Source organism: Salmo trutta, chromosome 10, assembly GCF_901001165.1.
Source record: "Salmo trutta chromosome 10, fSalTru1.1, whole genome shotgun sequence".
Classification (NCBI taxonomy): Eukaryota; Metazoa; Chordata; class Actinopteri; order Salmoniformes; family Salmonidae; genus Salmo; species Salmo trutta.
This window is the reverse complement of record NC_042966.1, coordinates 5,655,446-5,683,110: the sequence shown is the minus strand read 5'-3', so window position 1 is coordinate 5,683,110 and position 27,665 is coordinate 5,655,446. Positions and strand designations below refer to the sequence as shown.

The 27,665-nt window shown below is 44.0% G+C and overlaps 1 protein-coding gene across 1 annotated transcript in view; it reads left to right on the top strand.

Annotated features, from left to right (window-relative positions):
* The window catches only part of dclre1a (DNA cross-link repair 1A (PSO2 homolog, S. cerevisiae)), a 44,502-nt gene extending 24,580 nt beyond the window's left edge, over positions 1 to 19,922 (top strand). The window contains exons 8-9 of the mRNA XM_029764182.1: positions 3,929 to 4,070; positions 17,703 to 19,922. Of these exons, the coding sequence (XP_029620042.1) occupies positions 3,929 to 4,070; positions 17,703 to 17,884 (324 nt within the window). The 3' untranslated portion in view covers positions 17,885 to 19,922. The remainder of the gene's footprint in view (positions 1 to 3,928; positions 4,071 to 17,702) is intronic.
* Positions 19,923 to 27,665: the final 7,743 nt, after the last annotated feature.

Below are 27,665 nucleotides of genomic sequence, written 5' to 3'. Positions count from 1 at the left end.
TTAATTCCAGGTTGTAGGGCGACAAAGTAGGAAAAATGCCAAGGGGGTGAATACTTTTGCAAGCCACTGTAATAACTGAGGTACTCAAAGCGCTTTACATAGTAGGAGGAAAATCACCTCAACCACCACCACTTTGTAGAAACCACCTGGGCGATGCATGGCAACAATTTTGTGCCAGAACGCTCACCACACATCAGCTATCAGGTGGAGAGGTGAGGATTGATATACGGTACATTCGGAAAGTATTCAGACCCCTTGACTTTTTCCAAATGTTGTGAAATAACAGCCTTATTCTAAAATGGATTAAATAAATGTTTTCCCTCATCAATCTACACACAATACCCCATAATGACAAAGTGAAAACAGATTTTTTTAAATGTTAGCAAATTTATTACAAATAAAAGTTATAATTATTTACCTAATTATTCAGACCCTTTGCTACGAGACTCGAAATTGAGCACAGGTGCATCGTGTTTCCATTGATCATCCTTGAGATGTTTCTACAACTTGATTTGAGTCCACCTGTGGTACATTCAATTGATTGGACATGATTTGGAAAGACAAAAGAGCAAAAAACCAAGCCATGAAGTCGAAGGAATTGTCTGTAGAGCTACGAGACAGGATTGTGTCAAGGCACAGATCTGGGGAAGGGTACCAAAAAATGTGTGCAGCATTGAAAGTCCCCGAGAACACAGTGGCATCCATCATTATTAAATGGAAGAAGTTTGGAACCACCAAGACACTTCCTAGAGCTGGCCTACCTGCCAAACTGAGCAACCAAGAAGGGTCTTGGTCAAGGAGGTGACCAAGAACCCGATGATCACTCTGACAGAGCTCCAGAGTTCCTCTGTGGAGATGAGAGAACCTTCCAGAAGGACAACCATCTCTGCAGCACTCCACCAATCAGGCTTTTATGGTAGAGGGGCCAGACAGAAGCCACTCCTCAGTAACAGGCACATGACTAACACAACAGTAACAGCTCGCTTGGAGTTTGCCAAAAGGCACCTAAAGGACTCTCAGACCTTGAGAAACAAGATTCTCTGGTCTGATGAAACCAAGATTTGAACTCTTTAGCTTGAATGCCAAGCGTCACATCTGGAGGATATCTGGCACCATCCTTACTGTGAAGCATGGTGGTGGCAGCATCATGCTGTGGGGATGTTTTTCAGCAGCAGGGACTGAGAGACTAGTAAGGATCGAGGGAAAGATGAACAGAGAAAAGTACAGAGAGGTCCTTGATGAAAACCTGCTCCAGAGCGCTCAGGATCTCAGACTGGGACGAAGGTTCACCTTCCAACTGGATAATGACCCTAAGCACACAGCCAAGGCAGCTCAAGAGTGGCTTCGGGACAAGTCTCTGAAAGTCCTTGAGTGGCCCAGCCAGACCCCAGACTTGAACCCAATCGAATATCTCTGGAGAGACTTGAAAATAGCTGTGCAGTGCCGTTCCCCATCCAACCTGACAGAGCTTGAGAGGATCTGCAGAGAAGAATGGGGAGAAACTCCCGAAATACAGGTGTTCCAAGTTTGCAGCGTCATACCCAATAAGACTCAAGGCTGTAATCACTGCCAAAGGTGCTCCAACAAAGTACTGAGTAAAGGGTCTGAATAATTACAGTGGGGGGGGAAAGTATTTGATCCCCTGCTGATTTTGTACGTTTGCCCACTGATAAAGAAAGGACCAGTCTATCATTTTAATGGTAGGTTTATTTGAACAGTGAGAGACAGAATAACAACAAAAATATCCAGAAAAACGCATGTCAAAAATTGATTTGCATTTTAATGAGGTAAATAAGTATTTGACCCCCTCTCAATCAGAAAGATTTCTGGCTCCCAGGTGTCTTTTATACAGGTAACGAGCTGAGATTAGGAGCACACTCTTAAAGGGAGTGCTCCTAACCGCAGCTTGTTACCTGTAAAAAAGACACATGTCAACAGAAGCAATCAATCTATCAGATTCCAAACTCTCCACCATGGCCAAGACCAAAGAGCTCTCCAAGGATGTCAGGGACAAGATTGTAGACCTACACAAGGCTGGAATGGGCTACAAGACCATCGCCAAGCAGCTTGGTGAGAAGGTGACAACATTTGGTGCGATTATTCGCAAATGGAAGAAACACAAAAGAACTGTCAATATTCCTCGGCCTGGGGCTCCATGCAAGATCTCACCTCGTGGAGTTGCAATGATCATGAGAACGGTGAGGAATCAGCCCAGAACTACACGGGAGGATCTTGTCAATGATCTCAAGGCAGCTGGGACCATTGCCAATGAACATCTGAATGATTCAGAGGACAACTGGTGAAAGTGTTGTGGTTAGATGAGACCAAAATGGAGCTCTTTGGCATCAACTCAACTCGCCGTGTTTGGAGGAGGAGGAATGCTGCCTATGACCCCAAGAACACCATCTCCACCGTCAAACATGGAGGTGGAAACATTATGCTTTGGGGGTGTTTTTCTGCTAAGGGGACAGGACAACTTCACCGCGTCATTTGACGGGGCCATGTACTGTCAAATCTTGGGTGAGAACCTCCTTCCCTCAGCCAGGGCATTGAAAATGGGTCGTGGATGGGTATTCCAGCATGACAATGACCCAAAACACACGGCCAAGGCAACAAAGGAGTAGCTCAAGAAGAAGCATATTAAGGTCCTGGAGTGGCCTAGCCAGTCTCCAGACCTTAATCCCATAGAAAATCTGTGGAGGGAGCTAAAGGTTCGAGTTGCCAAACGTCAGTCTCGAAACCTTAATGACTTGGAGAAGATCTGCAAAGAGGAGTGGGACAAAATCCCTCCTGAGATGTGTGCAAACCTGGTGGCCAACTACAAGAAACGTCTGACCTCTGTGATTGCCAACAAGGGTTTTGCCACCAAGTACTAAGTCATGTTTTGCAGAGGGGTCAAATACTTATTTCCCTCTTTAAAATGGAAATCATTTTATAACATTTTTGACATGCGTTTTTCTGGATTTTTTTGTTGTTAATCTGTCTCTCACTGTTCATATAAACCTACCATTAAAATTATAGACTGATAATTTCTTTGTAGTGGGCAAACGTACAAAATCAGCAGGGAATCAAATACTTTTTTCCCCCACTGTACATAAATGTAATATTTCAGTTATTTTATTTTTGCAAACATTTCTAAAAACCTGTTTTGCTTTGTCATTATGGGTTATTGTGTGTAGATGTTTTTTTTTTTAAATATATTTTAGAATAAGGCTGGAACGTAACAAAATGTGGAAAAGTCAAGGAGTCTGAATACTTTCCGAATGTACTGTATGCCAATTAGGATTGAGGGGGCTGATTAGGTGGCTATGATGGAATGGGGCCCCGTTGGGAGTTTAGCCATTTACACTGGGGCAAACACCCCTATTTGCCTTGTTAAATTAAAGAAAATAAAATACTCTCATGATAAGTACCATGGGATTTTATAATGACCACATAGATTCAGGACACAGGTTTAACATCCTGTCCAAAAGACGGCACCGTCTACGCAGGGCAATGTCCCCTTCACTGCCCTGGGATCTCCCCAGAGGGAAGAGTGCTCCCTACTGACACTCTAAACACCACTTCCAGCAGCATCTGGTTTCCCATCCAGAGACCGACCAGGACTGACCCTGTTTAGCTTCAGAGGCAAGCCAGCAGTGGGATGCAGGGTGGTATGCCGCTGGTTGGGATTAAACTCTGGAGTACCTGCAGAATTACAGCACTAGGATTGTTTACCCCTGCACGAGTGGAAAGTTTGCACCTGATATAGTACAACATTTCAAAATGTAAAGGGTGGAGCTAAAATGTAAAATACAAGATTATGACAAACTCTAGGTCACATGTTGGTTTTCATTCCCCTCAGAAAAGAACAGGCTCAAACTATCTGTTCACTCCTCATACTTACTAAACCAAAGTACATACTCCCATGTCCTTTTTTCCTTTCCAGAACCTGCAGACTCATCTGAGTAGGTTCTCGAGGCAGTACGACCAGCTGGTGGCCTTCAAGCCCACGGGCTGGACCTTCAGTCAGAGGGTGGAGGCTGTGGAGGATATCAAGCCTACGGTCCATGGCAACATCAGCATCTATGGTACAGCCCAGTATCTATACCCAGAGCACTGCTGGTTTTGGTCCTAGGCATGAAATTTAAAGCATGCTAACTAGGACACATTGACTCACATTAGCCATGTCACGCCTACTACTTACTAAATTGAATCATACTACATACTATTTAGAACCTACGTTTTTTGTAAAAATGCATACAGTTAGCAACAAATATCAACATACTAGTCTCACCCATTATGTGAATGCGTCATCTTATGGTCAATTGTGCTGTTTCCATCCATCTGTTAATATGGTGTAGCATCCCCTGAGCTTATTATCAACTGTTGTCAATCTCACTCAGTCTGGAAAATCTTCCTCAATGGCTCGCAGCGAATTATACTTGATGAAAAGCCGGAATGAGTATGACATCTGAGCATTTAAAGGGATAGTGCGAGTATGAAGGAAGTTTAGAGAGAGTTTCGTGAGCCAATGACTGGAAGTCTACCGGTACAGCTAGCTAGCATTGGCTCACAAAACGACCTCTAACTTCCTTCAAACTGCATGCATATAAATGGTATCCATGAGTTCATCTGACTCTGGGTAAGTATAATTACCCGACTCTCGCATTATCCCTTTAAAGCATACTCAGTGTTTAAAATGTCACATACTAAAAAACATTATTGTTTATAAAAAAAACTATTAGCCTATTATTTAGAACTCAAGTAAGAGGATTTGGACAATGTTTTTTTGTTTTTTTGTTCGAAAATGCCAGGTTAGAACATTTGTGGCTAGTTTTACAAAACCTAAGTGTGGATTGCTGTCTCTACTGGCCCATAGACTGCTTTCAACATAAGGAAACAATTATGTACATTTCTAATTTTGCTGAAGAATGCCTTTCACCAGAAACTGAGGAAACCATGTGTGTGCACATGAAATGATAAATTACGTGCCAGGAGAAGACCTAGTAGGGAGGGAAACTAGCAGGACTGTGGAACTCAAGGTCCTGAGTTGTGCACCCCTGTCTATGGTATAGGACTCTACCTATGGCACTGTGCTCAGTATGATAATGATGACATGGTAATTTAGCAGACTCTTTTATCCAAGGCAACTTACAGTTAAGACATAAAATAAATATAGGGATGTATGGGGCCCATAGGGAATTAAAACCATGACCTTGGTGTTGACGTCACCATACTCTTACCACTGAGCTTCTGATACTTGATTCACAACCTGGCTCAGACATTTTCTTTTCAGCACGGTTCCAACAAATATGGTGGATGCATAACAAGGCTGGTCTTTGGCTAATCTTTTCACACATCCATACTAGGGATTAACACTGGAAACCGGGATCCCAAGATTTTCCGAGCAAGCTCCTTCCTGAGAAAAAAATGACGGGATCTCAGGAACAATATACTATTTCTATGCAAAAATACATGTGCAAACTATCTGACTTCATTCACACAGACCAGTGATCACAACGCTCACTAATAGAAAACGTCACTTGTGTAGGTTATACATTGTGTATTGACTATCATGAAACTTGGGTCGGCAGGTAGCCTAGTGGTTAGAGCGTTGGGCCAGTAACCGAAAGGTTGCAAGATCGAATCCCAGAGCTGACATGGTAAAAAGGCAGAACGAGGCGCAGCATCAGATATGTTCCCTGTGTTATTCCTGTGTTATTTGAAGTCCCTCATCACTGGATGTGTCCCTCAGCTCAAACTGGTCACAGTCACACCAGTATGTAAAAACGTGGATCTGGCCCTGACAACCGCCAGAACTACAGGCCTATTTCCAACCTGCCCTTCCTGACTAAGCTCCTCGAACGTGCCTAGTCAACTTTAAAACCATCTGGCCACGCGCTACCTACTTGAGCCCTTCCAGTTGGGTTTCAAGGCTAGACACAGCATCGAAACTGCCCTGGAAAGGGTCTCCAATGACCTCCTCATGAATGCTGACTCTGGCGCTGCCAGCATCTTCATACTGCTCGACCTCAGTGCAGCGTTCGACACTGCACTCCTGGTCAGCTGCCTGCAGGACATCAAAGCGTAGATGCAGTTGAGTTTCCTGCAATTTAGCTACAAAAAAGAAAGAGGTCATCCTAATTGGCATTCACACAATCATAAACAACATGTCAAAGGTCTCGTTTGAGGCATCAAGAGTGTCACCAAAGTCAAATGTTTCCATCTACTGAACATTGCCAGGTTACAACCTGCAGCTGAGCGACTCATCCACGCCTTTATTTAATCCCGTCTGGATTATTGTAACGCCCTTTTTGTTGGCGCATCTGCCAAGTGCCTAAACAGGCTACAATATGTTCAGAACTGTGCTGCACATGTCCTCACCCACACCTCCCCCCGCGAGCACATCTCTCCAGTGCTTCTCAACATCCACTGGCTCCCCATATGCTCACGCATCAACTACAAAATCCTGGTTTACACCTACCAAGCTATCCACAACTCTGGACCCAAGTACCTGTCTGACCTCATTCTACCCTCCTGCCCCACACCCTTCTCCTCCAGGTCCGTCTCCCTTCAGCAGCCCCGCAGCAGACTTAAAACTATGCGTGACAGGGCTTTCAGTTGCACGTGGTACTTACTTCCAGACACTAATAGGGCTGCGGAGTCTCTGTCGTCCTTTAAGGCACAGCTCAAGAACGTGCTGTTCAGAAAAGCTTTCAAGAACCTCTGCTAATGGTGACACCTGTATGCTTTGACTGTTGTCTGTGTTCTATGTTCTGGATTATGTTTTTTTTTTGCCTTGGGTGTGAGATCAAATCAAAGTTTTGTTTGTCACGTGCGCCGAATACAACAGGTGTAGTAGACCTTACAGTGAAATGCTTACTTACAGGCTCTAACCAATAGTGCAAAAAAGGTATTAGGTGAACAATAGGTAAGTAAAGAAATAAAACAACAGTAAAAAGACAGGCTTTATACAGTAGCAAGGCTATAAAAGTAGCGAGGCTACATACAGACACCAGTTAGTCAGGCTGTTTGAGGTAGTATGTACATGTAGATATGGTTAAAGTGACTATGCATATATGAGGAGCAGTAGCGTAAAAGAGGGGTTGGCGGGTGGTGGGTGGCGGGACACAATGCAGATAGCCCGGTTAGCCAATGTGCGGGTTGGTTGGGCCAATTGAGGTAGTATGTACATTAATGTATAGTTAGTGACTATGCATATATGATAAACAGAGAGTAGCAGCAGCGTAAAAGAGAGGTTGGGGGGCACACAATGCAAATAGTCCGGGTAGCCATTTGATTACCTGTTCAGGAGTCTTATGGCTTGGGGGTAAAAACTGTTGAGAAGCCTTTTTGTCCTAGACTTGGCACTCCGGTACCGCTTGCCATGCGGTAGTAGAGAGAACAGTCTATGACTGCGGTGGCTGGGGTCTTTGACCATTTTTAGGGCCTTCCTCTGACACCGCCTGGTGTAGAGGTCCTGGATGGCAGGCAGCTTAGCCCCAGTGACGTATTGGGCCGTATACACTACCCTCTGTAGCGCCTTGCGGTCATAGGCCGAGCAATTTCTGTACCAGGCAGTGATGCAACCAGTCAGGATGCTCTCGATGTTGCAGCTGTAGAACCTTTTGAGGATCTCAGGACCCATGCCAAATCTTTTTAGTTTCCTGAGGGGGAATAGGCTTTGTCGTGCCCTCTTCACAACTGTCTGGGTGTGTTTGGACCACTCTAGTTTGTTGTTGATGTGGACACCAAGGAACTGGAAGCTCTCAACCTGCTCCACTACAGCCCCGTCGATGAGAATGGGGGCGTGCTCGGTCCTCCTTTTCCTGTAGTCTACAATCATCTCCTTTGTCTTGGTTACGTTGAGGGACAGGTTGTTATTCTGGCACCACCCGGCCAGGTCTCTGACCTCCTCCCTATAGGCTGTCTCGTCGTTGTCAGTGATCAGGCCTACCACTGTTGTGTCGTCTGCAAACTTAATGATGGTGTTGGAGTCGTGCCTAGCCATGCAGTCGTGGGTGAACAGGGAGTACAGGAGGGAACTGAGCACGCACCCCTGGGGAGCTCCAGTGTTGAGGATCAGCGTGGCAGATGTGTTGCTACCTACCCTCACCACCTGGGGGCGGCCCGTCAGGAAGTCCAGGATCCAGTTGCAGAGGGAGGTGTTTAGTCCCAGGATCCTTAGCTGAGTGATGAGCTTTGAGGGTACTATGGTGTTTAACGCTGAGCTGTAGTCAATGAATAACATTCTCACATAAGTGTTCCTCTTGTCCAGGTGGGAAAGGGCAGTGTGGAGTACAATGGAGATTGCATCATCTGTGGATCTGTTTGGGTGGTATGCAAATTGGAGTGGGTCTAGGGTTTCTGGAGTGCTACGGGTCTGTAGTCATTTAGGCAGGTTGCCTTTGTGTTCTTGGGCACAGGGACTATGGGGGTCTGCTTGAAACATGTTGGTATTACAGACTCAATTAGGGACATGTTGAAAATGTCAGTGAAGACACTGGCCAGTTGGTCAGCACATGCCCTGAGCACATCTCCTGGTAATCTGTCTGGCCCCGCAGCCTTGTGTATGTTGACCTGTTTAAAGGTCTTACTCACGTCGGCTACGGAGAGCGTGATCACACAGTCGTCCGGAACAGCTGATGCTCTCATGCATGCCTCAGTGTTGCTTGCCTCGAAGCGAGCATAGAAGTGATTTAGCTTGTCTGGTAGGCTTGTGTCACTGGGCAGCTCGCGGCTGTGCTTCCCTTTGTAGTCTGTAATAGTTTGCAAGCCCTGCCACATAAGACGAGCGTCGGAGCCGATGTAGTATGTTTCAGTCTTAGCCCTGTATTGACGCTTTGCCTGTTTGATGATTCGTCGCAGGGCTTAGCAGGATTTCTTGTAAGCGTCCGGGTTAGTCTCGCACCTTGATAGCGGCAGCTCTACCCTTTAGCTCAGTGCAAATGTTGCTTGTAATCCATGGCTTCTGGTTGGGGTATGTACGTATTTACATTTACGTCATTTAGCAGACGCTCTTATCCAGAGCGACTTACAAATTGGTGCATTCACCTTATGATATCCAGTGGAACAACCACTTTACAATAGTACATCTATATCTTTTTGGGGGGGAGGGTAGGGGGGGGGTTAGAAGGATTACTTAATCCTATCCCAGGTATTCCTTAAAGAGGTGGGGTTTCAGGTGTCTCCGGAAGGTGGTGATTGACACCGCTGCCCTGGCGTCGTGAGGGAGCTTGTTCCACCATTGGGGTGCCAGAGCAGCGAACAGTTTTGACTGGGCTGAGCGGGAACTGTGCTTCCGCAGAGGTAGGGAGGCGAGCAGGCCAGAGGTGGATGAACGCAGTGCCCTTCTTTGGGTGTAGGGACTGATCAGAGCCGAAGGTACGGAGGTGCCGTTCCCCTCACAGCTCCGTAGGCAAGCACCTTGGTCTTGTAGCAGATGCGAGCTTCAACTGGAAGCCAGTGGAGTGTGCGGAGGAGCGGGGTGACGTGAGAGAACTTGGGAAGGTTGAAAACCAGACAGGCTGCGGCGTTCTGGATGAGTTGTAGGGGTTTGATGGCACAGGCAGGGAGCCCCGCCAACAGCGAGTTGCAGTAATCCAGACGGGAGATGACAACTGCCTGGATTAGGACCTGCGCGGCTTCCTGTGTGAGACAGGGTTGTACTCTGCGAATGTTGTAGAGCATGAACCTACAGGATCGGGTCACCGCCTTGATGTTAGCGGAGAACGACAGGGTGTTGTCCAGGGTCACGCCAAGGCTCTTAGCACTCTGGGAGGAGGACACAATGGAGTTGTCAACCGTGATGGCGAGATCACTGTGGGGACGACGTCCTTGATGCACTTATTGATAAAGCCAGTGACTGATGTGGTGTACTCCTCAATTCCATCGGAAGAATCCTGGAACATGTTCCAGTCTGTGATAGAAAAATAGTCCTGTAGTTTAGCATCTGCTTCATCTGACCACTTTTTTATAGACTGAGTCACTGGTGCTTCCTGATATAATTGTTGCTTGTAAGCAGGAATCAGGAGGATAGAGTTGTGGTCGGATTTACCAAACGGAGGGTGAGGGAGAGCTTTGTACGCGTCTCTGTGTGTGGAGTGCAGGTGATCTAGAATGTTTTTCCCTCTGGTTGCACATTTAACATGTTGATGGAAATTTGGTAGAACTGATTTAAGTTTCCCTGCATTAAAGCCTCCGGCCACCAGGAGCACCGCCTCTGGGTGAGTGGTATCCTGTTTGCTTATACAGCTGTCTGAGTGTGGTCTTAGTGCCAGCATCTGTCTGTGGTGGTAAATAAACAGCCACGAAAAGTATAGCTGAAATCTCTCTAGGCAAGTAATGTGGTCTGCAATTAATCACAATATACTCTTACTTCAGGCGACCAAAATCTAGAGACTTCCTTAGATTTCATGCCCAGCTGTTATTTTTCAAATATGCACAGACTGCCCCCCCTCGTCTTACTGGAGTGTGCTGTTCTATCTTGCCGGTGGAGCGTATTTCCCGCTAGCTGAATATCCATGTCATCATTCAGCCACGATTCCGTGAAACATAGGATATTACAGTTGATGTCCCGTTGGTAGGATATTTGTGATCGTACTTCGTCTAATTTATTGTCCAATGATTGCACGTTGGCGAGTAGTATTGACGGTAACGGCATCTTTCCCACTTGCCTTCTCTGGGTCCTCACGAGGCATCCGGCTCTTTGTCCTCTGTACCTGCGTCGCTTCCTCTTGCAAATAATGGGGATGTCGGCCCTGTCGGGTGTTTGGAGAATGTGCTGTGCATCCTGCTTGTTGTAGAAAAAATCTTTGTCTAATCCGAGGTGAGTGATCGCTGTCCTGATATCCAGAAGCTCTTTTTTTGCCGGTTGCAGAAACATTATGTACAAAATAAGTTACAAATAATGCGGGGAAAAAAACACATAACGGCACAATTGGTTGGACGCCGTAAAACTGCTGCCATTTCTTCCATCGCCATTTTAATAAGTGTTTTACAAATTAAATATATTATTATTTAATGCAAAAAGAACAAGGGCAGAGAAGAGCAGAGCAGACCAACATGGAATTATATAAGAGGACAAGTGCTTTTAGTGGAAAAAAAATCGATACTTTAATCTGTGCTGTTTGCGACAATATTTTTAGATTGTATCGTTGTTTATTCCTCTGAGCCAGATCTAGACCTCGTTTCAAAGGCAGTATCAAGAAATCATCTTATTTGTATGCCTAGCAATCACAAAAGGTACATTTTTTAAAACACTTTTATAAGTCTCAGTCACAAATTACAGCTCCAATAAGCCCCTTATGGTGAACGAAAGACTTGTAGAATTATGATTTTTCGAGTTTTTAGTTCCTTGTTCACCGGTAAGGGGTCCTGGCATGCTCTGGGCATTACTGAATCAAATAAACTAAATTTGTCCAAAGAGTCGTTCTTTTGACTGAACGAGTTGAAAAGATCAGAGTCAGTAAAAAGAGCCGAACTTCCCATCACTACAATACAATATCGAAAGAAAGACAGTGCTTCTCGGATCAGCTCGGTCACAGAGAGATAGATAAACATCTTGATTCTTTGTTTAGTACAGATCTTCTGTGTATAAAGTGTCTCACACGTAAAGGCAAAAAAAAGCACATAATGACGCACTTAGCTGCTCCACGAGGGGTCTGAGGCAGTCGATAAATAACAAGGGTTTTCAAGTGCAACTTTAGTAACAATGATTTTGACAAAAACAGCCCAGAGATGTAACATTGCTCATATGAAGGGCCTATTGATTAATTTAGCCTTAAGATGCTTTTGGGAAACCAGGCACTGGTGTGTAATTTTGCAAGAGAACAGTGAGAGATAGGCTATACATCTCTAGCCTAAGTTAAATGCTTATGCATATCAACTCATCAGTTATTAGCTAAATATTAGGCCTAATACGGCAGTGAATTTACTACCCGTGCTATGCAACACAGTAAACAAATCTCTGCCCGTGTCCAGTTTACCCATGTCAAGTGGTTACACATTGTCACGCGCATTTGATATAAAATTTGGAATCAGCGTTTAACCACCTGCTTTCCTAAAATCTATCAACGGCTGATCATTATTAGGACAATATCATTTCTATTTTATTGGTTTCATCTTCATCACTATTGCACTATAAAAGTCTCTTCACCCATTAATTATTTTCATATTATCCTGTAGGCTACAGGCAACGTTATTTCTGATGTTTTTGTTAGTATTTTTTAAAACAGTACACCTACATATAAGCCTACTGCAGAGGAAGACAACTACGACAGCAGCTCCGCAAACAATGGTAGTCATAGGCTCAGCAGGTGCACGAAGAGGGACTTCAAGGAGATGAAGGAGACACTGAGAAACCTTGTGGAAACTCTGGCATACCTGGTGTTCTTGGGCACAGGGACTATGGTGGTCTGCTCGAAACATGTTGGTATTACAGACTCAATCAGGGACAGGTTGAAGATGTCAGTGAAGACACTTGAAAGTTAGTCAGCGCGTGCTCGGAGTACACATCCTAGTAATCCGTCTGGCCCTGCGGCCTTATGAATGGGGCTCCCGAGTGGTGCAGCGGTCTATGGCACTGCATCTCAGTGCTAGAGGCGTCACTACAGACCCTGTTTCGATTCCAGGCTGTATCACAACTGGCCGTGATTGGGAGTCGCATAAGGCAGTCCACAATTGGCCCAGCATTGTCTGGGGTTAGGGTTTGGCCGGGGTAGGCCGTCATTGTAAATAAGAATTTGTTCTTAACCTGTTAGGGCTAGGGGGCAGTATTTACACGGCCGGATAAAAAACGTAACCGATTTAATCTGGTTACTACTCCTGCCCAGTAACTAGAATATGCATATAATTATTGGCTTTGGATAGAAAACACCCTAAAGTTTCTAAAACTGTTTGAATGGTGTCTGTGAGTATAACAGAACTCATATGGCAGGCAAAAACCTGAGAAGATTCCATGCAGGAAGTGGCCTGTCTGACAAGTTGTTGTTCTTCTTGCCTCTGTTTATTGAAGACTGAGGATCTTTGCTGTAACGTGACACTTCCTACGGCTCCCATAGGCTCTCAGAGCCCGGGAAAAAGCTGAACGACATCGAGGCAGCCCCAGGCTGAAACACATTATCGCTTTTGACAAGTGGCCGATCAGAGGAAAATGGGCTTAGGCGCGTGCCGGAGTCGACCCCGTGCTTTATTTTCTTTCGTCTGTTTACCTAATTGCAGATTCCCGGTCGGAATATTATCGCTTTTTTACGAGAAAAATTGCATAAAAATTGATTTTAACCTCTCTAGGGTAGGTGGCACCAAATCGTCCCACCTACGTAACAGCCAGTGGAATCCTGTGGCGCGATATTCAAATATCTTAGAAATGCTATTACTTCAATTTCTCAAACATATGACTATTTTACAGCATTTTAAAGACAAGACTCTCGTTAATCTAACCACACTGTCCGATTTCAAAAAGGCTTTACAACGAAAGCAAAACATTAGATTATGTCAGCAGAGTACCCAGCCAGAAATAATCAGACACCCATTTTTCAAGCTAGCATAATGTCACAAAAACCCAGAAGACAGCTAAATGCAGCACTAACCTTTGATGATCTTCATCAGATGACACACCTAGGACATTATGTTATACAATACATGCATGTTTTGTTCAATCAAGTTCATATTTATATCAAAAACCAGATTTTTACATTAGCATGTGATGTTCAGAACTAGCATACCCCCCGCAAACTTCCGGCGAATTTACTAACAATTTACTAAATTACTCACGATAAACGTTCACAAAAAGCATAACAATTATTTTAAGAATTATAGATACAGAACTCCTCTATGCACTCGATATGTCCGATTTTAAAATAGCTTTTTGGTGAAAGCACATTTTGCAATATTCTAAGTAGATAGCCCGGCATCACAGGGCTAGCTATTTAGACACCCAGGAAGTTTAGCCTTCACCAAACTCCGATTTACTATTAGAAAAGTTTGATTACCTTTGGTGTTCTTCGTCAGAATGCACTCCCAGGACTTCTACTTCAATAACAAATGTTGGTTTGGTCCCAAATAATCCATAGTTATGTTCGAACAGCGGCGTTTTGTTTGTGCGTTCAAGACACTATCCGAATGGTAAATAAGGGTTACGAGCACGGCGCATTTCATGACAAAACAATTCTAAATATTCCATTACCGTACTTCGAAGCATGTCAACCGCTGTTTAACCTCTTATGGCTAGGGGGCAGTATTTTCACGGCTGGATAAAAAACGTACCCGATTTAATCTGATTATTAGTCCTGCCCAGAAACTGGAATATGCATATAATTATTAGCTTTGGAGAGAAAACACTCCAAAGTTTCTGAAACTGTTTGAATGGTGTCTGTGAGTATAACAAAACTCCTATGGCAGGCAAAAACCTGAGATGCTTCTGTTCAGGAAGTACCCTGTCTGAACATTTCTTGCCCTTCTTTATTATCTCTATCGTTTACAAAGGATCTCTGCTCTTACGTGACACTTCGCACGTCAACAATGGAGTCTCAGAGCCCGGGGAAAAACAGGAATGACGTAATTCAAAGCCCTGGCTGAAACAAAGGAGAGCAAAAGCTAAGTGGTCACTCAATGGACTAAGCCTTAGGCGCGTGACCCGCCCCGCCCCCGGCTTTCGGTTTTTTCCTCAGTTTACAGACAGGCAGATTCCCGGTCGGAATATTATCGCTTCTCTACGAGATAAATTGCATAAAAATTGGTTTTAAACAGCGGTTGACATGCTTCGAAGTACGGTAATGGAATATTTAGAAATTTTTTGTCATATTTTGCGTCATGCTCGTGGCCGAGATTTAGCGTTGGGATAGTGTCTAGAACGCACGAACAGAACGTCTTGATGGAACATAACGATGGATTATTTGGGACCAAACATACATTTGTTATTGAAGTAGAAGTCCTGGCAGTGTATTCTGACGAAGAACAAGCAAGGTAAGAACATTTTTCTTATAGGAAATGTGATTTTGGTGAAGGCTAAACTTGCAGGGTGTCTAAATAGCTAGCCCTGTAATGCCGGGCTATGTACTTAGATTATTGCAAAATGTGCTTCATCCGAAAAGCTATTTTAAAATCGGACATATCAAGTGCATAGAGGAGTTCTGTATCTATAATTCTTAAAATAATTGTTATGCTTTTTGTGAACGTTTATCGTGAGTAATTTAGTAAAATCACCGGAAGTGTTCGGTGGGAATGCTAGTTCTGAACGTCACATGCTAATGTAAAAAGCTGGTTTTTGATATAAATATGAACTTGATTGAACAGACATGCATGTATTGTATAACATAATGTCCTAGGTGTGTCATCTGATGAAGATCATCAAAGGTTAGTGCTGCATTTAGCTATGGTTTGGGTTTATGTGACATGATATGCTAGCTTGAAAAATGGGTGTCTGAATATTTCTGGCTGGGTACTCTGCTGACATATTGTAATGTTTTGCTTTCGCTGTAAAGCCTTTTTGAAATCGGACAGTTTGGTTAGATAAAGGAGAGTCTTGTCTTTAAATAGCTGTAAAATAGTCATATGTTTGAAAAATGGAAGTTTTCGATTTTAGAGGAGTTTGAATTTCGCGCCCCGCCCATCATTGGATATTGGAGCAATCGTTCCGCTAGCGGAACGTGTAGATGTAAGAGGTCAACCTGTTAGGGCTAGGGGGCAGTATTTACACGGCCGGATAAAAAACGTACCCGATTTAATCTGGTTACTACTCCTGCCTAGTAACTAGAATATGCATATAATTATTGGCTTTGGATAGAAAACACCCTAAAGTTTCTAAAACTGTTTGAATGGTGTCTGTGAGTATAACAGAACTCATATGGCAGGCAAAAACCTGAGAAGATTTCATGCAGGAAGTGGCCTGTCTGACAAGGTGTTGTTGTTCTTGCCTCTGTTTATTGAAGACTGAGGATCTTAGCTGTAACGTGACACTTCCTACGGCTCCCATAGGCTCTCAGAGCCCGGGAAAAAGCTGAACGATATTGAGGCAGCCTCTGGCTGAAACACATTATCGCCTTTGCCAAGTGGCCGATCAGAGGACAAAGGGCTTAGGCGCGTGCCCGAGTCGACCCCATGCTTTATTTTCTTTCGTCTGTTTACCTAATTGCAGATTCCCGGTCGGAATATTATCGCTTTTTTAACGAGAAAAATGGCATAAAAATTGATTTTAAACAGCGGTTGACATGCTTCGAAGTACGGTAATGAAATATTTAGAAATCTTTTGTCACGAAATGCGCCGTGCGCGTGACCCTTATTTACCATTCGGATAGTGTCTTGAACGCACAAACAAAACGCCGCTGTTGGAACATAACTATGGATTATTTGGGACCAAACCAACATTTGTTATTGAAGTAGAAGTCCTGGGAGTGCATTCTGACGAAGAACACCAAAGGTAATCAAACTTTTCTAATAGTAAATCGGAGTTTGGTGAAGGCTAAACTTGCTGGGTGTCTAAATAGCTAGCCCTGTGATGCCGGGCTATCTACTTAGAATATTGCAAAATGTGCTTTCACCAAAAAGCTATTTTAAAATCGGACATATCGAGTGCATAGAGGAGTTCTGTATCTATAATTCTTAAAATAATTGTTATGGGTTTTGTGAACGTTTATCGTGAGTAATTTAGTAAATTGTTAGTAAATTCGCCGGAAGTTTGCGGGGGGTATGCTAGTTCTGAACGTCACATGCTAATGTAAAAAGCTGGTTTTTGATATAAATATGAACTTGATTGAACAAAACATGCATGTATTGTATTACATAATGTCCTAGGGTTGTCATCTGATGAAGATCATCAAAGGTTAGTGCTGCATTTAGCTGTCTTCTGGGTTTATGTGACATTATATGCTAGCTTGAAAAACGGGTGTCTGATTATTTCTGGCTGGGTACTCTGCTGACATAATCTAATGTTTTGCTTTCGTTGTAAAGCCTTTTTGAAATCGGACAGTGTGGTTAGATTAACAAGAGTCTTGTCTTTAAAATGCTGTAAAATAGTCATATGTTTGAGAAATTGAAGTAATAGCATTTCTAAGGTATTTGAATAACGCGCCACAGGATTCCACTGGCTGTTACGTAGGTGGGACGATTTCGTCCCGCCGGCCCTAGAGAGGTTAACTGATTTGCCTAGTTAAATGAAGGTTAAAAAAAAAAAATGTTGATTTGTTTAAAGGTCTTACTCACATCGGCTACGGAGAGCGTGATCACACAGTCGTCCGGAACAGCTGGTGCTCTCATGAATGCTTCAGTGTTGCTTGCCTCGAAGCAAGCATAGAAGTAATTTAGCTCGTCTGGTTGGCTCGTGTCACTGGGCCGCTCGCGGCTGTGCTTCCCTTTTATAGCACGTAATGGGGAAAATTATGGACATTATTGTCTAGCTATAATTCTGAACGCATCCAAAACTGAGTAATCTAAACCCATTGCCCTGATTCCTCACTACTCCCTTTATTTGGATTGGGGGCCCCCTGGAGGTCGGGGGCCCCCCGATAGCATATGAATACATCATAAACCATGGCACAATATGTAAAATTGCAGGAAATTAGCTTTGAATCTGCAAAAATATTAGATGGGTTGGTGGGCCCCCATATCAGGCCCTAGGGGTGGGGGGATGTTGGTCTATTTTGCTGCTCCTGTTTCTGACTTCTATTTTGATGCTCCTTTCTCACTTGCCCCCCCCCCCCCCCCCTGTCTCTCTCTTACTCTAGGCATCCCCTACAGTGAGCACAGCAGCTACCTGGAGCTAAGGCGTTTTGTCCAGTGGCTGCGGCCCCTCAAGATAATCCCCACAGTCAACGTGGGCAGCTGGGCTAGCCGGAAGGCCATGGAGAGGTGCTTCAGCGAGTGGCTAACGGAGGCTTACGAGGCTAATAATGTTAAAGGAATCTAAAACGGGACACTTCAGTGTTCATACACAGTGAAAACAGTATATGACACAATACTTGAGTGTTAGCTAATTGGTTTATTCGGATCCCCATTTGCTTTTGCCAAAGCAGCGGCTATTCTTCCTGCGGTCCACACTAAAACACGACACGTAACAAAACACTGATACACAAGAACAGTTATACAAATTTAAAATACGATATACAAACAATACAACTAAAGAATAATTTGTGTCTAAATTATGTTTGTTACAGTGTGTCTGTGTGTGCCATGAGATGTTGTTTTTATCAATTATTTTAAGGTAATTTTTCTGTTTGTTTGGGTAATTGGAGATGGGAGTTCCATGCAATCATGGCTCTGTATAATACTGTGCATTGCCGTGAATTTGTTTTGGACTTGGGGACTGTGAAGTGACACCGGGTGGCATTTGTTGTGGGGTATGTATGGGTGTCTGAGCTGTATGTTATTTGATTATGCAGGTAATCTGGGATTTTCATTCCTCATAAAAACTAGAAGAGAAGCAGTTAATCTCTTGTCATCCAGGAAACACTGGCATGCATGTTGTTGATGTTAGTTAGGTATGTGCAGTTAAGGGTAAGGCGTGCTGCTCTGTTTTGCTGCACTTGACCATATTACCAAACAGTAATCGCGATGGGACAAGACCAGTTCCTGAACAACTAGTATAGTAGAAAAATGCAGAACATCTTTTTGTAAACAGACATACCCCTCCCCATCTTCACAAATGTGTCAATATTACTTTGCCCATGATAACTGAACATACAATGTTTTACCTAGTTTAGCTTCCTCAACTTTCTTATGCACAACTCCAGTTGAGGTTTATCTCTTAGACAATGTTTTGAACCAAATACAATGATTTTAAGACCAGTTTATTATTAATCACCCATTCTGATACTAATAAGTCCTTATTTAGAATTTGTCAGCTCACTGGCTTTGGGTACTGACATATAGAGTGTGGAATCATCTGCCTAGATAGTAATTCTAGCTTTGTGTCAGATCATTTCTAAAAATAAAGAAGAGTAACGGCCCAAGGTAACTGCCCTGGGGGACACCACACTGTACATCTCTGATGTTATATTGGATAAATAACTCTCCAGGTGATGTAAAGCCATAGCAAGTGAGCTTTTTTCAATAACAATGTATGATCAATAACATCAAAGGCTGCACTGAAATGTAATAATACATCTCCAACTATCATATTATCCATTTATTTTAACCTATCATCAGTCATCTGAGTCAGTGCAGTACAAGTTGGATGCCCTTCTCTATATGCATGCTGAAAGTCAGTAGTTAAAGATATAGCAAATAGGGGTGACAATACAGTTTGCTACCATTCTCAATAGTTTCACATCAAGGTTGATTATCATTATTGATGGATAACAATACAGTTTACAGCTCTCCCACACTAACTTGACCATTATTATTAAAATATGATGATTCACTGTTCAATGTTGTCATTTCACTTCTCAGTTTATCAACTTCACTAGTGAAATAGTAATTGAAATGATTGGCAATATCGAAAGGTTTTGTTATAATTGACCCATCAACTTCAATGAACGATGAAGTCTATAACTACAAATCATTTTTAACTGGGCTCATATCTCACTTACTAGCAAAGATTATGAACAAAATGTGCAAACGTGTCTACATGCAGCTCTCGCTTTGATCTCAAAACAAGCGCATCTACTCAAGACCGCTCATGCTGTAAACTCAGTTCAAAGTGAATGGCACAGATTCATGTATGTGACTCGTTTCAGGAAACTAGGCTTATGTCGTGTCGTGAATGAGCCTAGTCAGTATGACCTGGTGACTCTTCCAGTCAGAGATGTGGTAACACTGAAACAAGGAAGATGAAGCAGAAGAAGGACAGGAAGAGGCCTCAACCACAGGTAGCTGGGGAGCAGCAAAACCCAGACAAAGGCAGAGAGGAAATGACGTTCGGAGGTTCATCTTACATGGTGACATCCCGTCAGATTTTGCATTATCATTGCTATATAAATACAAATATTAAAACATCAGTTGTGAAATGAGAAGTGTTAGTGGTTTTCATTAACTGGTTTAATTATTTATTGAATAGAAGGTTGAAGAAGAAGAGTAAAACCACAGTGGAGCTCGAGGGTAACTTTAGTCTTAGCTGAAGCCCTATACCCGGGACTTAGTGAGTGTGAGTCAACCGTGAGGGTGTTGTCCGGTCAACTAGAAAGGGAGGACCAGCTGCTAGCAAGGAGTGTCTGAGACTATGCCGCACTTATAAAAATAGTATAACCCGACTTCTGGCGACGATATGGCGATGAGCAGCAGCTAACTAAAGAGGCTGTGTAGCTCCACTTGAATGAGTAGGTGTGTCCAAACTTTTGACTTTTTAGGTCTTCACTATTATTCTACAATTTAGACATATTTGAACACATATGGAGTCATGTAGTAACCAAAAAAGTGTTAAACAAATCTAAATATATTTTATATTTGAGATTCTTCAAAGTAGCCAACCTTTACCTTGATGACATCTTTGCAGCCACTTGGCATTCTCTCAACCAGCTTCATGAGGTAGTCACCTGGAATGCATTTGAATTAACAGGTGTGCCTTGGTAAAAGTACATTGGTGGAATATGTTTGCTTCTTAATGCGTTTGAGCCAATCAGTTGTGTTGTGAGAAGGAGGGGTGGTATACAGCCCTATTTGGTAAAAGACCAAGTCCATATTATGGGAAGAACAGCTCAAATAAGCAAAGAGAAATGACAGTCCATTATTACTTTAAGACATGAAGGTCAGTCAATACGGAACATTTAAAGAACTTTGAATGTTTCTTCAAGTGCCATCTCAAAAACCATAAAACACTATGATGAAACTGGCTCTCGTGATGACCGCCATAGGAATGGAAGACCCAGAGTTACCTCTGCTGCAGAGGATAAGTTCATTAGAGTTACCAGCCTCAGAAATTGCAGCCCAAATAAATGCTTCACAGAGTTCAAGTAACAGACACATCCCAACAACTGTTCAGAGGAGATTGCGTGAATCCAAGATGGCGTAGCAGTCAGACGTCTTTGTCCTGTCGTATCCCTTGTATATATATTTTTCTTTGCATATCTTTTTAAATATTTTCATAAACCTCAACTTCTAAATACTCTCCTGCAACCTGCCTCAGCCAATGTGGCGTGGATCTGTTTTTTTCTAAAGTATTTCTATTTACTTCGGATCTGGTATCCCTTAACTGACGCTAGTCAGCTAACTACCTACCAGCTATCAGTCAGCAAACTATTGCTAGCAGTCATCAGCTAACCTTTAGCTCGGAAAGCTCTCGCCAGTTCGTACAGCGTGACTCAAACCAGAGCATAACGGACCTTTTTTTTCTCTCTCTCTCTCTCCATATCCCCGGATTCCTACCGCAAACTCGGAACATTGTCATCTGGATCTTTGCAACTAGCTAACCGCAATCCCGGGTGACTACTCCTGGCTAGCGTTTCCATCCCGGAGCAAGCACCAATTAGTCTGAAGCTAGCCAGGCTAGGGCTCCTGGGCTACCACCGAAGCCCACTCCTGGGCTACAATATCCATACCCCTTCTACTGCCGGTACGGGGCACGGAACCCCGACGATCCTCTACGACTGGAATACTGACATAATCTGCCCGAGGATTCCAACAGGCCCCTCAGGCGCAACGTCCACTAAAGGCCCATTCTGCTAACCGCGGCCTGCTAGCTACCTAGAGCTAATTGGAACCCTACTCATCCACGACTGGTCTATCGACGTTACCGCACGACGCGTCAAAAACAGACTTACCTCCATCGTGACGTCACCCAACTTGCTAGACCCGGTCTGCTAACTGCTAGCTTGCTTGCCCCGGTCTGCTAACTGCTTGCTTGCTAACTCTGATATGCTAACTGCTAGCTTGCTAGCCCCGGTCTGCTAACTGCTAGCTTGTTAGCCCTGCCCTACTAACTGCTAGCTTATTAGCCCCAGCCTGCTAACTGTCTGAATCGCCGTGTCCCCAGCCAGCCCAACCACTCACTGGACCCATATGATCACTTGGCTACGCATGCTTCTCTCTAATATCAATATGCCTCGTCCATTACTGTCCTGGTTAGTGATTACTGTCTTATTTCACTGTAGAGCCTCTAGCCCTGCTCAATATGCCTTAACCAACCATGTTGTTCCACCTCCTACATATGCGATGACATCACCTGGTTTAAACGTCTCTAGAGAATATATCTCTCTCATCATTACTCAATGCCTAGGTTTACCTCCAATGTACACACATCCTACCTTACCTTTGTCTGTACACTACGCCTTGAATCTATGCTATCGTGCCCAGAAACCTGCTCCTTTAACTTTCTGTTCTGAACGTGCTAGACGACCAGTTCGTATAGCCTTTAGCTGTACCCTTATCCTACTTCTCCTCTGTTCCTCTGGTGATATAGAGGTTAATCCAGGTCCTGCAGTGCCTAGCTCCACTCCCACTCCCCAGGTGCTCTCATTTGTTGACATCTGTAACCGTAAAAGCCTTGGTTTCATGCATGTTAACCTGTCTGGGCTAGGGGGCAGTATTGAGAATTTTGGAAAAATATGTTCCCATTTTTAACTGCCTCCTACACCAACTCAGAAGCTAGAATATGCATATTATTGTTCAGGTTTGGATAGAAAACACTCTGAATTTTCTAAAACTGTTTGAATGGTGTCTGTGAGTATAACAGAACTCCTATGGCAGGCAAAAACCTGACAAGGTTTCAAGCAGGAAGTACCCTGTCTGACAAGGAGTCGTGCGTCTTACATCTTTTTATTGAAAAGTAAGGATCTTAGCTGTAACGTGACAATTCCCAGGGCTCCGATAGGCTCTCAGAGCCCGGGAAATAACTGAAGGTTTACGAGGGAGTCTCAGGCTGAAACACATTATCACCTTTTGTAAGTGGCTGCTCCGAGGACCTTTGAATGAGGCGCGTGCATGAGTCGCTCCTGAGGAGAAATTTTATTCGGCTGTTTAGGCTCAATGCATACTCCCGGTCGGAATATTATCACTTATCTACGAGATAACTGGCATAAAAATTGGTTTTAAACAGCGGTTGACATGCTTCGAAGTACGGTAATGTAATATTTAGACATTTTTGACATGCCAATGCGCCATGCGCGGGACCGTGAAGAAGCATTCTGATAGTGTCTAGAACTCACGAACAAACGTCGCTGTTTGGATATAACGATGGATTATTTGGGACCAAACCAACATTTGTTATTGAAGTAGAAGTCCTGGCAGTGTATTCTGATGAAGAACAAGCAAGGTAAGAACATTTTTCTTATAGGAAATGTGATTTTGGTGGAGGCTGACCTGGGTGGGTATCTAAATAGCTAGCCCTGTAATGCCGGGCTATGTACTTAGATTATTGCAAAATGTGCTTCATCCGAAAAGCTATTTTAAAATCGGACATATCGAGTGCATAGAGGAGTAATGTATCTATAATTCTTAAAATAATTGTTATGCTTTTTGTGAACGTTTATCGTGAGTAATTTAGCAAACTGTTAGTAAATTCCCCGGAAGTTTGCGGGGGTTATGCTTTTTCTGAACGTCACATGCTAATGCAAAAAGCTGTTTTTTGATATAAATATGAACTTGATTGAACAGACATGCATGTATTGTATAACACAATGTCCTAGGTGTGTCATCTGATGAAGATCATCAAAGGTTAGTGCTGTGGTTTGGGTTTATGTGACATGATATGCTAGCTTGAAAAATGGGTGTCTGATTATTTCTGGCTGGGTACTCTGCTGACATAATCTAATGTTTTGCTTTCGTTGTAAAGCCTTTTTGAAATCGGACAGTGGGGTTAGATTAACGAGATTCTTGTCTTTAAATAGCTGTAAAATAGTCATATGTTTGAGAAATTGAAGTAATAGTATTTCTAACGATTCAAAAATCGCGCCACTGGAATTTCAGTAGCTGTTACGTAGGTGGGACGAAATCGTCCCACATACCCCAGAGAGGTTAACATTAGAAGCCTCCTCCCTAAGTTTGTTTTACTCACTGCTTTAGCACACGCTGCCAACCCAAATGTCTTAGCTGTGTCTGAATCCTGGCTTAGGAAAACCACCAAAAACCCAGAAATCTCCATCCCTAACTATAACATTTTCTGCCAAGATAGAACTGCCAAAGGGGGGCGGTGTTGCAATCTACTGCAGAGATAGCCTGCAGAGTTCTGCCTTACTATCCAGGTCTGTACCCAAACAATTCGAGCTTCTACTTCTAAAAATTCACCTTTCTAGAAACAAGTCTCTCACTGTTGCCGCTTGCTATAGACCACCCTCTGCCCCAGCTGTGTCATCGACACCATATGTGAATTGATTGCCCCCCATCTATCTTCTGAGCTCGTGCTACTAGGTGACCTAGACTGGGACATGCTTAACACCCTGGCCATGCTACAATCTAAGTTTGATGCCCTCAATCTCACACAAATTATCAATGAACCTACCAGGTACAACCCCAAATCTGTAAACACGGGCACCCTCATAGATATCATCCTAACTAACTCGCCCTCCAAATACACCTCTGCTGTTTTCAATCAAGATCTCAGCGATCACTGCCTCATTGCCTGCATCCGTAATGGGTCTGCGATCAAACACTCCCTAAAACACTTCTGCGAGCAGGCTTTTCTAAATTGAGTAGGATGCCTGGTTGCTCTTTAAAAGTGCTTTCCTCACCATCTTAAATAAGCATGCTCCATTCAATTTTTTTTAAACTACGAATATATATAGTCCTTGGTTCACTCCAGACCTGTCTGCCCTTGACCAGCACAAAAACATCCTGTGGCGTTGTGCATTAGCATCGAATAGCCCCTGTGATATGCAACTTTTCGGGGAAATTAGGAACAAATATGCACAGTCAGGAAAGCTAAGGCTAGCTTTTTGCATCCTGTAGTACAAACTCAAAAAAGTTCTGGGACACTAAAGTCCATGGAGAATAAGAGCACCTCCTCCCAGCTGCCCACTGCTCTGAGGCTAGGAAACACTGTTACCACTGATAAATCCACTATAATTGAGAATTTCAATAAGCATTTCTCTACGGCTGGCCATGCTTTCCACCTGGCTATCCCTACCCCGGTCAACTGCCCGGCACCCTCCACAGCAACCCGCCCAAGCCCCCACCATTTCTCCTTCACCCAAATCCAGATAGCTGATGTTCTGAAAGAGCTGCAAAATCTGGACCCCTACAAATCAGCCGGGCTAGACAATCTGGACCCTCTCTTTCTAAAATGATCTGCCGAAATTGTTGCAACCCCTATTACTAGCCTGTTCAACCTCTCTTTCGTATCGTTTGAGATTCCCAAAGATTGGAAAGCTGCCGCGGTCATCCCCCTCTTCAAAGGGGGTGACACTCTAGACCCAAACTGCTACAGACCTATATCTATCCTACCCTGTCTTTCTAAGGTCTTCGAAAGCCAAGTTAACAAACAGATTACCGACCACTTTGAATCCCACCGTACCTTCTCCGCTATGCAATCTGGATTCAGAGCTGGTCATGGGTGCACATCAGCCACGCTCAAGGTCCTAAACAATATAACCGCCATCGACATTACTGTGCAGCCGTATTCATTGACCTGGCCAAGGCTTTCGACTCTGTCAATCACCACATTCTTTTTGGCAGACTCGACAGCCTTGGTTTCTCAAATGATTTCCTCGCCTGGTTTACCAACTACTTCTCTGATAGAGTTCAGTGTGTCAAATCGGAGGGCATGTTGTCCGGACCTCTGGCAGTCTCTATGGGTGTGCCACAGGGTTCAATTCTCGGGCCGACTCTCTTCTCTGTATACATCAATGATGTCGCTCTTGCTGCTGGTGATTCTCTGATCCACCTCTACACAGACGACACCATTCTGTATACTTCTGGCCCCTCTTTGGACACTGTGTTAACTAACCTCCAGAGGAGCTTCAATGTCATGTGACGACCCTCCCACTCTGTCTGCCGTATTCTCTCTCTTTGTTCTTGTTTCCTTATTAGGATGCCGGTGGGCGGAGTTGGAAGGGTCATCAGCTAGATGGGAAACACCTGGGCTCGGGTGTGTCCCAGGATAAAGAGACCTCTTCCACAGTCATTGGGAAGACTCTCTCCATGCAGACACCTTGTTGTTTTTGGTTGTGCTAGTTATGGTATCTAATAAATATATATCTTTGATACTCCTTGTCTCCACGTTGTCTCCCTTTTGTTGCGAACTCTGAGCCGGTTCGTAACAAGTGGGGGCTCATCCTGGATATTGAATTTGGTTTGGGAGAAAACGTGGAGGTATGTTAAATTGAGGTGCTTTGTTTGTTAGTTTGAGTTTGGTGCTCAGTACTGGTTGCCTTTGTTTGTTTGGTTTGTGTGCTGCGTTGGAGAGAGTACATTGGTTAGTTTCCAGGCCCTGCCTAGCCTGGAAAACGCTTGTTCTACTAGCTGTTGGGACATCGGTCTGAGGAGGTGAGTGCAATCAGCTGTGTACCTCGGTGGGAGATTTGGATAGGGTAGTGAACCTTACTACCCGGAGCTATAGCCTTTTTCCCCTGATAGGCTTAGCGACGTGTTTCATTTTGGAATATGTTGGGCATTGTTAATGTTTGTTATTTTTGTGTGGTGTCTGTGGACTGAGCAGTTGTCTCGGGGGCACATCCGTGGCTTGGTGGAATCTACCAGCGTGCTGGGGGGTTACTTCCTTGCCAGTGGGCTACAGTGCATAATTACCCACCGCAAATCTGCATGAAGACTAGGGTTGAGTTATTGTAGGTTTTGGGGAAGCTCCATATCTCATCTCTTTTCTGTGGTGCCCGGTGTGATTGTATTTTCTCTTGTTGTGGTCTGGTGTGCTCAGCAGAATCGTGGGAGTGACTATGAATCGTTGGAGTGACTATGAACCGTTGGGAGATGTTTGCGTTTGTAGCTGGTATGGTCTCGTGTGCCCTGTTCCTGAGTGTTATGTGACTGACCATTGTTTGGTTTTGTCATGTTCTAACTTTCCTGTGTTCCCTCCTGGTCTTGTGTTCTTCTTTCCTCTTAAATGTTGCTTCCTGTGCGCAAAGGTTGCTGAGGTCTGGAGAGAAGGAGGTTGGCTGGGGCCTGTGTCAATTTGGGACGCAGGGGCCTGCGTCAATTTGGGACGCAGGGGCCTGCGTCAATTTGGGACGCAGGGGCCTGCGTCAATTTGGGACGCAGGGGCCTGTGTCAATTTGGGACGCAGAGGCTGGTACGTTGTACCGGGGCCCTTGTTGGTCCCCGGTTTTATGGGGGGGTGTGTGACGACCCTCCCACTCTGTCTGCCGTATTCTCTCTCTTTGTTCTTGTTTCCTTATTAGGATGCCGGTGGGCGGAGTTGGAAGGGTCGTCACCTAGATGGGAAACACCTGGGCTCGGGTGTGTCCCAGGATAAAGAGACCTCTTCCACAGTCATTGGGAAGACTCTCTCCATGCAGACACCTTGTTGTTTTTGGTTGTGCTAGTTATGGTATCTAATAAATATATATTTTTGATACTCCTTGTCTCCACGTTGTCTCCCTTTTGTTGCGAACTCTGAGCCGGTTCGTAACAGTCATACAACTCTCCTTCCGTGGCCTCCAACTGCTCTTAAATGCAAGTAAAACTAAATGCATGCTATTCAATCGATCACTGCCCGCACCTGCCCGCCCGTCCAGCATCACTACTCTGGACGGCTCTGACTTAGAATACGTGGACAACTACAAATACCTAGGTGTCTGGTTAGACTAAAGTCTCCTTCCAGACTCACATTAAGCATCTACAATCTAAAATTAAATCTAGAATCGGCT